The sequence below is a fragment of the Bos taurus genome, chromosome X, assembly GCF_002263795.3.
Source record: "Bos taurus isolate L1 Dominette 01449 registration number 42190680 breed Hereford chromosome X, ARS-UCD2.0, whole genome shotgun sequence".
NCBI lineage: Eukaryota > Metazoa > Chordata > Mammalia > Artiodactyla > Bovidae > Bos > Bos taurus.
Window position 1 is genome coordinate 73198229 of NC_037357.1, and position 13903 is coordinate 73212131.

The window sequence follows — 13903 nt, forward strand, 5'->3', positions numbered from 1 at the left end:
AAATGATTCAAAGAAATGGAAAAATATCCTATGGTCTTGGATTGGAAGAATTAATATTGTTAAAATGACCAAACTACTAGAGGCAATCTACAAATTTAATGTGATCCCTGTTAAATTATCCATGGCATTGTTAACAAAGCTATAGTAAATAATCTTGAAATTTATATGGAACCTTAAAAGACTCATAATTGCCAAAGCAATCCTGAGGATATACTACATCAGAGGCATAATCCTCCCAGACTTCATAGACTATTACAAAGCTATAGTAATCAAACATAAGAAGGGGTGGGATAAAAATTGCAGAAGAGCAGGAAGCAGAGTTCACTTCCCTCTTCAGAAATACTGAAAATACACCTACCAGTGGAACAAGTCACACAGAACAGTTACTGAATACCAACAGAAGACCTCAGATGCCTAAAAAGACAATAAAACCTCCATATAATGAGGTAGAAAAAAAGGAAAAACAAAAAGAAGGAATCAGGATAGGGCCTGTGCCCTCAAGATGGAGCTTTGAAGGCGGAAAGCTTCGCACACCTTTGGGAAGGCCCTCACCAGTGGAGATATTAGACTGGATGGAGTGGGAATTTTCAAGCCTAAGAGGAAATAGCAGCAACCTGTTTGTGGAAGGCAAATGGAAAATAACCTGCACAGAGGGTGAGCACTACCACCTTGCACTTCTCTTTCGGTGTCAGTGTTGGTTGGTGTGTCAGGAGCTGAAACTCAGGCTCCAAAGCTCAGTCTCAGGGAGAGGACCAGGTTTAGGTGTGGAAACAGTTTGAAGAAGTCAGGCCATGGCAACTGATGGTGTACTAGGAAGAATCCTGGACATACCAGAGAGACAAGACACCATTATAGGGAGGCACATGAGGAGAGAGGTGAGACCACCAGAAGAATTTGTATTTCTGTGAGCACTCCCAGGCAATAAGATACAGCCTATAGGAGTTCTAGGTGCAGAGATTAGTCACTACTACCATCTTAAGCTTCAGAGGCTGGCACTGGCCACCTCTTCCAGACCCATAGGAAGATGCCAAACTCACCTATAAGGTCAGAGATAGATTTCTCCATTAAAAATTCTACCAGTGGGCCACAGGGCCCACCATCACTGTCCCAGAAAGACACAAACAGCTTTCCCCATTAGGACTTATGGCCAGGGAGCCCCAGGACCTGCCCACACTGACCTGGAAGCACATGGACAGCTCCTGACATTAGAAATCCCACCAGCAGGTGCCAGGACCAGCTCATGCTGTCCCTGGAGTGCATGGATAACTTTCTCCACTAGAAAATCTATCAGTGGGTGCCAAAAGTACCCCCATCACTTGGGAACATATGAAAACCTCTCACTACTACAAAATCCACCAGTGGGTATCAGGACCCACCCTTCAGTCCCTGGAGGGAGTCTGGGGAGGGCACAGAAGGCTCTTCCCACCAGGAAATCTGCCCAGAGGAAACGCTGAAGCCACAGCTGAGCACCAGGGGCTGGGAAACTATGAAAGAAGAGCTGAAATCCCTCCTGTTGGCTGCATGAACATAGGAGCATGAACACCTCTGTTGACAGCTTCCTAAATTCAGCACCTGTGAAACATCCAAAAGAACATGTCCTCATGTAGCTGGAATGGGTCTGATTTTAACAGCTGTGGGCACCTACACGTGGAGATTGGGCCAGACCAGGGTTCAAATTGCCTCCATAGCTCCCACAATTGAGTGACTACTACACAACTATTGCAGCCCTGGGGCCTGACCTCAGTTGATCTGCACCAGTGTCTGAGTGAAAACAACAGCCAAGAGTCACCAGGGCCAGTTTCCCACACACCCACAGTTAAGGTGAAACTTAGAGCAATGGCAACAACAGTGAATTTGTGAACCCACACAAAGGGTGAAAGGAGACAGCAACAAAGCATACTCACAGGTGAACAGCTCCAGAGGAGGACTATTCCATAACTTCTCTCCCAGTGGGAGTGCTCCAATCCCACCTACGTCACATCACATCTTAAAAACAGATTTGGGGGGCCCTAATCCAACAACTATGGAGCAGACACTCCCCTTAAAGGGCAGTGGTAACCACAGAACAAAGGGAAGCCCCATTCAGTATCTAGGACAGGCTCAATCAACACAACACCCATCAAACCTTCTATCAAGGGGATAATGGTAAAAGCCTCTGGACCAATCCTCACCCACCAGGGGTTAGGCACCAGAAGGAAGAGGATCTATGATCCTTCCACCTGTAGAATGGAGACCACAAACACAGTAAGTTTTACAAAATGAAATGACAAGGCAATATGTTGCAGAGGAAGGAGTTAGATAAAAACTTGTAAGAACAACTAAATGATCAGGAGATAAGCAATTTATCAGATAAAATAATTCAGAGTGATGATAACAAAAATAATCCAAGATCTTGGAAAAAATGGAGACACTAAAAGTCAAAGCAATCTTGAGAAAGAAAAATGAAGCTGGAGGAATCAGGCTCACTAGTTTCAGGCTATATGGCAAAGCTACAGTAATCAAAACAGTAAGATCAATGGAACAGAAAGATCCATGGAACAGAAGCATTCAAAAAACAGAAAGATCAATGGAACACACCCATGCATCATACACAAAAATAAACTCAAGATGGCTTAAAGACTTAAATATGACATGTTGCCTAAAAACTCCTAGAAGAGAACATATACAAAATATTCTCTGGTACATAAAATGTATCAATATTTTCTTAGGTTAGTCTCCCAAACAATGGAAATAAAAGCAAAATTAAACAAATGGAACTTATTCAAACATGAGCTCTTCCACAGCAAAGAAAATCATAAACAAAGTGAAAAGACAACCTACAGACTTGGAGAAAAGTATTTGCAGGTGATGCAACCAACAAGAGCTTAATTTCCAAATTATACAAACAACTTTTACAACTCAATAACAAAACAAACAATTCAGCCAAAAAAAGCAGGAAGAAGATGTAAATAGACATTTCTCCAAAGATGATGTACATATAGCCAATGAGCATATGAAATTATGCTCAATATCACTAATTATTAAAGAAATAGAAATCAAAACTACAATGGTGTACCACTTAATGCTTGTAAGGATGGCCATCATTAAAAAGTTTAAATATAATAAATGCTGGAGAGGGTGTGGTGAAAAGGGAACTTTCTTACACTATTAGTGTGAATGTAAGTTGGTGCAGCCACTGTAGAAAACAATATTGAGGTTGCTTAAAAAACTAAAAATAGTTTCCATATGATTCCAGCAATCCACTGAAGAAAACTCTTATTTGATAAGATAACTGCACCTCAGTGTTCATAGCAGAGGTATTTGCAATAGCCAAGACATGGAATCAACCTATATGTCCATCAATAAATGAATATACACACACACACAATGGAATACTATTCAGCCATAGAAAATAATAAAGTAATCATGTCACTGGAAGCAACATGAATGAACCTAAAAATTATAATAATAAGTGAAACAAGTCATAAAGAGAAAGACAAATATCACATGGTATCACTTATATGTGTAATATAAAATATGACAGAAATGAACTTATTTACAAAATAGAAACAGATGCATAGACATAGAAAATAAACTTATGGTTATTATAAGAGGGTGGGAGGGATAATTAGGAGTTTGGGTCTGGCAGATACAACCTATTATATATAAAATAGATAAACAAAAAGATCCTACTATATAGCACAGGGAACTATATTCAATATCCTATAACAAACTATAATGGAAAAGAATATGAAAAAGAATAAGTATCTACATATGTTAGTGTGAATCACTGTGCTGTACAGCAGAATCTAATACAATACTGTAAATCAACTATACCTGAATAAAAATAAATGTTGGCATTCCATAACTTCTTTTCATACAGGAATATCATAGTATGCCTTTATAACCTTTATCTGTGTAATCGAATAGCAATGACTCAGATTTTATTCCTGATTTTAGTAATGTGAATCATTTTTTTTCCTTATTAGTTTAAGAGTTTGGATCTTTTAATAGAAGCAATTTTTGTGCAATTTTTCTCTTTTTAAAAATCTTTTCATAAATTTCCATTCATTATCTTTTGCCTGCTTGCTTTGGGTTTGATTTGCTCTTCTTTCCTTGTGCCTTAGGTGGAAGGTTAGGTTACTGATTTGTGAAATTTTCTTTTTAATATAATTTCTTATGATAAACTATAGACGGATGTTTGTGACATTGTACAGGAGACAGGAATGAAGACCATCCCCAAGAAAAAGAAATGCAAAAAAGCAAAAAGGCTGTATGGGGAGGCCTTACAAATAGCTGTGAAAAGGAGGGAAGCGAAAAGCAAAGGAGAAAAGGAAACATATACCCACTTGAATGCAGACTCCCAAAGAATAGCAAGGAGAGATAAAAAAGCCTTCCTCAGTGATCAGTGTAAAGAAATAGAGGAAACGAATATAATGGGAAAGACTAGAGATCTCTTCAAGATAATTAGAGATACCACAGGAATGTTTCATGCAAAGATGGGCTCAATAAAGGACAGAAATGGTAGGGACCTAACAGAAGCAGAAGATATTAAGAAGAGGTGGCAAGAATACACAGAAGAACTGTACAAAAAAGATCTTCACGACCCAGAAAATCACAATGGTGTGATCACTCACCTAGAACCAGACATCCTGGAATGTGAAGTCAAGTGGGCCTTAGGAAGCATCACTACGAACAAAGCTGGTGGAGGTGATGGAATTCCCATTGAGCTATTTCAAATCCTGGAAGATGATGCTGTGAAAGTGCTGCACTCAATATGGCAGCAAATTTGGAAAACTCAGCAGTGGCCACAGGACTGGAAAAGGTCAGTTTTTATTCCAATCCCAAAGAAAGGCAATGCCAAAGAATGCTCAAACTACAACACAATTGTACTCTTCTCACACGCTGGTAAAGTAATGCTTAAAATTCTCCAAGCCAGGCTTCAGCAATACATGAACAGTGAACTTCCAGATGTTCAAGCTGGTTTTAGAAAAATCAGTGGAAGCAGAGATCAAATTGCCAATATCTGCTGGAACATTGAAAAAGGAAGAGAGTTCCAGAAAAACATCTATTTCTGCTTTATTGACTATGCCAAAGCATTTGACTGTGTGGATCACAATAAACTGTGGAAAACTCTGAAAGAGATGGGAATACCAGACCACCTGACCTGCCTCTTGAGAAATCTGTATGCAGGTCAGGAAGCAACAGTTAGAACTGGTCATGGAATAACAGACTGGTTCCAAATAGGAAAAGGAGTACGTCAAGGCTGCATATTGTCACCCTGCTTATTTAACTTATATGCAGAGTACATCATGAGAAACGCTGGATTGGAAGAAACACAAGCTGGAATGAAGATTGCTGGGAGAAATATCAGTAACCTCAGATATGCACATGACACCACCCTTTTGGCAGAAAGTGAAGAAGAACTAAAAAGCCCCTTGATAAAAGTGAAAGTGGAGAGTGAAAAAGTTGGTTTAAAGTTCAACATTCAGAAAACTAAGATCATGGCATCTGGTCCCATCACTTCATGGCAAATAGATGGAGAAACAGTGAAGACAGTGGCTGACTATATTTTTGGGTGCTCCAATATCACTGTACATGGTGATTTCAGCCATGAAATTAAAAAAAAAAAAAAAAAAGCTCTTACTCCTTGGAAGGAAAGTTATGACCAACCTAGACAGCTTATTAAAAAGCAGAGACATTACTTTGTCAAAAAAGTTCCATCTAGAAAGGCTATAGTTTTTCCAGTGGCCATGTATGGATGTGAGAGTTGGACTATAAAGAAAGCTGAGTGCCAAAAAACTGATGCTTTTGAACTGTGGTGTTGGAGAAGACTCTTGAGAGTCCCTTGGACTGCAAGGAGATCCAACCAGTCCATCCTCAAGGAGATCAGTCCTGGGTGTTCTTTGGTAGGACTGATATTGAAGCTGAAACTCCAATACTTTGGCCACCTGATGTGAAGAGCTGACTCATTTGAAAAGACTCTGATGCTGGGAAAAATTGAGGGCAGGAGGAGAAGGGGACGACAGAGGATGAGATGGTTGGATGGCATTACTGACTCAATGGACATGGGTTTGGGTGTACTCCAGGAGTTGGTGATGGACAGGGAGGCCTGGCATGCTGTGGTTCATGGGGTTGCAAAGAATTGGACATGACTGAGAGACTGAACTAACTGAACTGATGGATAAAATTTCCCTCTAAGCAGTGATTTTTCTCCATCCCATAAGCTCTGGAACTGTAGTATTTTGTGTTTGTTTTGTTTTAACTCAATGTGTTTTACAATTTCTTTCACATTTTTCTCTGATATAGTGGTTATTTACAAGTGTGTTCATATTTGTTTAAAAAAAATTTGTTATTGTTCAAATTTAATTTACTTTCGTTTTAGTCAAAGTGCATACTAGGTATAGTTTGAGTCATTTCAAATTTGATAATGCTTTATCTATGGCCAAGTATAGGTATATGAAGGAGAATATGTCATGTCTATCTAGAAATAAAGTATGTGTTCTGCTGCTGTTTCTTGAATTTTTCTATAAATGTATATTATAGTGTTAACATCTTATATTTCCTCATTGGTTTTCTGCCTTATCAGTCTATCCATTTTAAAAGTGACTTAGTTCTCTTCAAATATATCAGTTTGTGCTACATGTATTTTGGAGCTCTCTTGTCAGATACAAACATGTTTATAATTATGCCATTTTACTAACGAGAAATCACCATTATATTATAAATATCCCTCTTTCTCTCTAGTAACAGTGTTTGTAACAATGTTTATTTTGTCTGATTTTAGTATAGTCACCCCATCTAATTTTTGGTTACTATTTGTTTAATATATAATTTCCTATTCTTTTATTTTCAACCTATTTTTAGCTTTGAAAACAAAGTATGTCCACTGTAGACAGCATATAGTTGAATATTCTTTCAATTTATCTCAACTTTCTAATTCTTTACTTTTGATTAGATCATTTAATCTATTTAAATTTAATGTTATTATTGGCATTTCCATAGTTTGCTTTTTTCCTTTTGTTTTCTGTGTGTATGTATGTGCTTAGTGCTGTCTGACTCTTGGCGACCCCCTGCCAGGGTCAGGCTCCTCTGTCCATGGGATTCTCCAGGTAAGAATACTGGAGTGGGTTGCCATTCCTCTCCAGGGGATCTTCCAAAGAGCAAGCATCTTTTAATTTCATAGCTGCAGTCACCTCCCACAGTGATTTTGGAACCCAAGAAAATAAACTCTGTCACTGTTTCCATTGTTTCCTCATATATATGCCATGGGACTTGATGCCATGATCTTAGTTTTTTGTTGTTGTTGTTGTTTTTTTTTTTCTTTCCCCCGTCATTGGCTATGTATTTTACATATGGTAATGTAAGTTTCCATGTTACTCTCTCCATACATCTCACCCTCTCCTCTCCTCTCCCTGTGTCCATAAGTCTGTTCTTTATGTCTTGCTACTGCCACTGCTGTTGCTAAGTCGCTTCAGTCGTGTCCGACTCTGTGCGACCCCATAGACGGAAGCCCACCAGGCTCCCCCGTCCCTGGGATTCTCCAGGCAAGAACACTGGAGTGGGTTGCCATTTTCTTCTCCAATGCATGAAAGTGAAAGTGAAGTCGCACAGTCGTGTCCGATTCTTAGTGACCCCATGGACTGCAGCTGATCAGGCTCCTCCATCCATGGGATTTTCCAGGCAAGAGTACTGTTAAAACTAGGCAAAACTTGGTAGAATGGATCATAGCTATTTTACTGTTGAGTTTTAAGCCACTTTTTTTCTCTCTCCTCTTTCACCTTCATGAAGAGGCTCTTTAGTTCCTCTTCACTTCCTACCACTAGGGTGGTATCATCTGCATATCTGAAATTATTGTTATTTCTTCTGGAAATCTTGATTCCACCTTGTAATTCATCCAGCCTGGCATTTCACGTAATGTACTCCACATATAACTTAAATAAAGTGAAGTTGCTCAGTCGTGTCCAACTCTTTGTGACCTCATGGACTGTAGCCTACCAGGTTCCTCCATCCATGAGATTTTCCAGGCAAGAGTGCTGGAGTGGGTTGCCATTTCCTTCTCCATGGGATCTTCCCAAGCCAGGGATCGAAGCCGGGCCTCCTGCACTGCTGGCAGATGCTTTACTATCTGAGCCACCAGGGAAGTTAAATAAACAGGTTGACAATATACAGCCTTGACACACTCCTTTCCCACTTTTGAACCAATCTGTTGTTCCATGTCCACTTCTAACTGTTGCTTCTTGACCTACACATGGATTTCTCAGGAGACAGGTAAGATGGTCTGGTATTTCCATCTCTTTAAGGATTTTCAACTGTTTTTTTGTGATCCACAATCAAAGGTTTTAACATAGTCAATGAAGCAGAAGTAGATGTGTTTCTGGAATTCTCTTGCTTTTGCTGTGATCCAATGGATGTCAACAATTTGATCTCTGTTTCCTCTGCCTTTTCTAAATCCAGCATGTACATCTGGAAGTTTTAATTTCCCATTCTATTGATACCTAGCTTGGAGGATTTTGAGCATGACCTTGCTAGCATGTGAAATGAGTACAATTGTGTGGTAGTTTGAACATTCTTTGGCATTGCCCTTCTCTGTTATTGGAATGAAAATTGACCTTTTCCAGTCCTGTGGCCACCGCTGAGTTTTCCAAGTAGATATTTTCCAATATGCCATTTTTATTCCTTTAGGAGTTTTTAGCTGTATTAATGCTTTCAGTTGTTTTCTTGCTGGTAGTTCTTAGGCTAAATACATATATTTTTATTCATTAGAACCTACTTTTAGATGCTTAATACATATATTTTTATTTATTAGAATCTACTTTTAGATTTATGCCAACTTAATTAAAGTAAAATAAAGGAAATTTATTCCTATATAGCTTCATTTATCCAGTCATTTCTTCTTGCCCGAGTATTTGTAATCCCATTGACTGTATCCCGCCAGTCTCTTCTTCCTTCATTTACTCTCCCATTTCTGTACTAATCTATATAAGCACAAGATATATGGGAGATATGTATCTTCCAGGTACTTTGGAAGAAATAAGACTCTGTAGATATAGATATACAAACATATGAACAAATTAACAATACCTTGTTAAAATTATTACTATGTATAATTTTGTTTCTTCTAAAGAAGCTAGGAGAAGAATGAGAGCACAATATATTTGTAGAGTTTTTAAAAAGATAATTTCACTCTCTTTTATTAGCTCTGATTCTCTTCATTTCTTCCTGTAGATTCACACTACCACTAAGAGTAATTTTCTTACTCCAACACTGTTATTACCAATATGCTCAATAGACATATATTATGGTTGCTGTGATGCAATTGTATGCATATTGTTTTATGCACTTGCTTTTTAAATTATTTTAGAGAAGAAAGGGAACGATATATGTAATTATGCTTTTTTTTTTAACTGAGTAGTTATCTTTACTTTAGTTCTTTGGTTTTCTATGTGATTTTGCATTGTAATGTAGTATCACTTCCTTTTAGCCTAAAGAAACTTTATTCAGTATTTGTTACAATGCATGTCTGCTAGCAAGAAAATCTCTTTCTTAGTTTATTTGAGAATGTCTTCATTTCTCTTTCATTTTTGAAGAATATTTATTCTGCATAAGGAATTCTTGGTTGATCCCCCTACGCCCTTTCAACACTTTGAGCATACCATTTCACTGCTTTGTGACTTCCACTGTTCCTGATATAAAGTCAGTTGTCAATCCAATAGTGGTTCCTCTTATGTTATTGTTTTTCCCTTGCTGTTTTTGTGTTTTTCTCTTTCTTTGGCTTTCATTGTTTTGCTTATGTGTCTGGTTATGGACTTCTTCCTATTAATCTGAATTTAAGTTTCTTTTTTAAATTTCTTGGATGTTAAGGTTAGTATTTTTCACCAAATTGATAAAGTTTACCGCCATCTCTTTTGAAAATGATTTTATGTTCCTTTATTCCTATATTCTCCTTCTGGTATTTCTATTATGCTACTGTTAGTCTCGAGAAGGCAATGGCACCCCACTCCAGTACTCTTGCCTGGAAAATCCCATGGATGGAGGAGTCTGGTAGGCTGCAGTTCATGGGGTCTCTAAGAGTCGGGCACGACTGAGCGACTTCACTTTCACTTTTCACTTTCATGCATTGGAGAAGGAAATGGCAGCCCACTCCAGTGTTGTTGCCTGGAGAATCCCAGAGATGGCAGAGCCTGGTGGGTTGCCATCTATGGGGTCGTACAGAGTCGGACACGACTGAAGCGACTTAGCAGCAGCAGCAGCAGCAGCACTGTTAGTCTGCTTCATCTTGTAGCATCTCTCTTTCAGACTGTGTTCATTTTTCTGTACTCCTTTTTCTTTCTGTTTTCCAGATGCATAATCTCTGTTAATGAATTTTCAAGTTTGCTGATTCTTTTTTTCATTGAAGTCCAGTTGAAGGATGTGGCAACTCACTCCAGTATTCTTACCTGGAGAATCCCATGGACAGGGACTTGGACTTGGACTTGGCTATGGTTCATGGGGTCACACAGAATCAGACAAGACTGAGATGGCTTAGCACACATGGGAAGTTGATTTACAACATTGTATTAGTTTTGACTGTATGACAAAATGATTCAGCTTTACATTATTTTCAGATTACTTTGCATTATAAGCTATTACAAAGCATGCTGATTCTTTAATCTGAAAACAATGCACCCTTGAGTCCATTCATTTGATTTTTCACTTTGCTTATTATATTTTAAATCTCTAGAATTTTCATTTTTATTATATATACTTCTTTTTTATTGGAGTATAGTTGCTTTACCATGTTGTGTTGGTTTTTGCTGTACAATGAAGTGAATCAAATGTGTGTGTGTATATATATATATATATATATTTAAATTTATATATATATATATATATATATATATATATATATATACATATACATATATTCCCTCTTTCTTGGATTATCCTCCCACCTTGCTATCCCACCAATTCAGGTCACCACAAAGCACTGAATTGGGTTCCCTGCACTTTACAATAGGTTCTTGCTAGCTATTTTATACATGGCAGTGTATATATGTCAATCCCAATCTCCCACTTTATCACATCCCCATTCCCTTTCATTACTATCTGTGCATCCTCTACATTTGTGTCTCTATTCCTGTCCTGCAAATTGGTTCATCTGTGTCATTTTTCTAAATTCCACATATTTGCATTAATATACAATATTTACTTTTCTCTTTATGACTTCACTCTGTATGACAGACTCTAGGTCCATCCACATCTCAGCAAATAACCCAATTTTGTTCCTTTTTATACCTGAGAAATATTGTGCTTAAGCTGCCTGAGCCAAGAAGTCTTCCACTTTTTGCTGATCTATCTGTATGTGGTTTGGGGAATCCTTTTAAGTCTACCCCATGTCCTACTCTGACTGCTCATTAGTAGTGCATGCACACAATCTTACCAACCCTAAGAGTTTACTGTGATCCCAAGAGGGTTCTTCATGGCTTTCTCTTTCTCTAGAGATCTCTACTGCACTTCTGGCTGTTCTTCTGTTTTGCTTATATCAGAGCTACTGGCTGCCTCTTAATTGTTCTTAGCTGAAATCTCCACTGTTTTGACAAGGCCCCTGGTGGCTCAGATGGTAAAGAGTCTGCCTGCAGAGTGGGAGACCTGGGTTCAATCTCTGGGTCAGGAAGATCCCTGGAGAAGGAAATGGCAACCCACTCCAGTGTTCTTGCCTGGTGAATCCCATGGATAGAGGAGCCTGGCAGGCTACAGTCCATGGGGTCACAAAGATTTGGACATGACTAGGCGACTTCACTTAGGTATGGAGTTTTCCATTCTTTCCTTGTGGCTTGCCTCTTCTCTTGTTCACATCTCTATGCCATTGAGTAGGAGCTGAGAGTGGAAAATAACACATTATTTTTCTAGGAGTGAATCTTTCCTGTGCCATGAATTTTGGAGGTGGGGTGTGATAGTACTTGATTTTTCTCAGCTTGTTTTTTTCAGAGTAGGATCTCTGCAAAGGAGAATGGAGTTAATCAGGCTCCCACATTTTTTGTCCTTTCTTAGGCAAAGTCTTAACTCTGTGAGTCTAAGTTGGGTAGTCAGAAGAACTTCCAGTCCTTTCAGCTAGATCTGTTTGGAATCGTGCTTAAGCAACATTGATCAAGAGGAGAGCATGAGATAATCATCCTGCCCCTGTCAGGTAAAACTGTAGTATGCCTACAGTAAAGCTCCTATAACACAGAGCTGGGGAGGGCAGAGGATGGGAGCTCATAGCTTAAGTGCCACAGACTCTAACTCTTATTGCTGAGATTTATTAGATTTGGTAGATTTTCTTGGGTAACTATTTCATCATTTCCTATGTGTTGCTTTGAGCAATTTTCATATAATTTAATAATTGTTTTCTCTAATTTTCATGAGCTAAATGTTTGTTGCTCTGTGAAGAAAGTCTGCTGAGCTACCCCCACTACCAACCTGTTTTTATAAGTGAAGTTTTATTGTAATACAGCTATGTTCACTCATATATGAGCTTATTCATGAATACATTTTTGTCTATGCCTACTTTTGAAATCAGTCAGAACTGAGTAATTGCAATAGATATCATATGGCCAAAAAGTCAAAATTATTTACTGTTTTGACTCCTTACAGAAAACATTTGCCAATCTCTGGCCTAAATACACATTACCTTCAGTCAACCCGCTTTTTTTATTTTTTATTTTTATTACACACTACAAAATACAATGCATGCTACACAATATGCTGCATAATCTACTAGCAGGGATAGAAGAGCATGACTGAGTTGTTCTTCATCAACCAGGAAAACGTTTTCTTAATCAATGTTCTCCAAACCCTTTGACACATAGGAATGGTTTACTCCAGAGACGCGCCTATCTCTTACCATCAAATACCACTGATATGGATAATGGGCAACTCTTTTTTCCTTGCCCCCGTTACTGAACCTGTGGATGCACGTGGTGGCCATTCCCGGGATGAACAAGCACATGCCCATAACGGCGATCCCAGGAAGAACCTCGAACCACATCGCGACGCCGTTCCGGAGGCCAAACACTCCCTTCCAGGTCCCTTAAAGGTGACCCGGCTCCAACCAGCTTTTTATTACAAGATGAAAACCATCTCAGAGGGCTGTAGGTATAGTTGGGTTGACCAGTGATCCAATTCATGTTATAAATTAGTATGATCAGCTGTTTCAAGGAACGGAAATTCTATTTTAGGATCTGGTAGCTATTGGCACCCCACTCCAGTACTCTTGCCTGGAAAGCCTTATGGACAGAGAAGCCTGGTGGGCTGCAGTCCATGGGGTCGCAAAGAGTTGGACACGACTGAGCGAGTTCACTTTCATGCATTGGAGAAGAAAACGGCAACCCACTCCAGTGTTCTTGCCTGGAGAATCCCAGGGATGGGGGAGCCTGGTTGGCTGCCGTCTATGGGGTCGCAGAGAGTCGGATACGACTGAAGCGACTTAGCAGCAGCAGCAGCATCTATGATCTGAGAACAAACTAGGGATTCTGGAGATTTTATGGGGGGGCAGATGTGGATGGAGGGTTGAAGAAGGGAATTTTGACTAGTGAAAGGGCAAAATAAGGACATAGAGTGTGAGTGGAGTATTGGAAGAGAAGATTCACTGAAGTGTTAAAAATATATTGAGAGATAACTGTACCCAGGTTCTCCTGATGCCATTTGAATCATTTTTGCTTGCTAACTTTAATATTTTCAACATTATGCTTCCTATCTTCAGGCAACTTTAGAAGAAAAAATGCACATTTTAAATTATAGGATTAGTAAAATATCAAACACAGCAAAAGCAGGCATATATTAGATTTTTAAAATTCATTTATTTAATTGCAGGCTAATTACTTAACAATATTATAGTGCTTTTTGCCATACACTGACATGAATCAGCCATAGGTGTACATGTGTCCCCCATCCTGAACCCCGT

At 38.9% G+C, this 13903-nt stretch overlaps 1 protein-coding gene across 1 annotated transcript; it reads right to left on the reverse strand.

The window, feature by feature from the left end:
* Positions 1–12648: 12648 nt before the first annotated feature.
* LOC101904690 (NADH dehydrogenase [ubiquinone] 1 alpha subcomplex subunit 1-like) lies at positions 12649–13046 on the reverse strand. The gene has a single exon (XM_059883613.1). The coding sequence runs from the start codon at positions 12986–12988 to the stop codon at positions 12776–12778; it is 213 nt and encodes a 70-aa protein (XP_059739596.1). The 5' UTR covers positions 12989–13046; the 3' UTR covers positions 12649–12775.
* Between the last annotated feature and the right edge of the window lie 857 nt (positions 13047–13903).

Coding starts and splice junctions, on each gene's coding strand:
- LOC101904690 (XM_059883613.1), bottom strand. CDS start 12,988: ATGTGGTTCGAGGTTCTTCCTGGGATCGCCGTTATGGGCATGTGCTTG.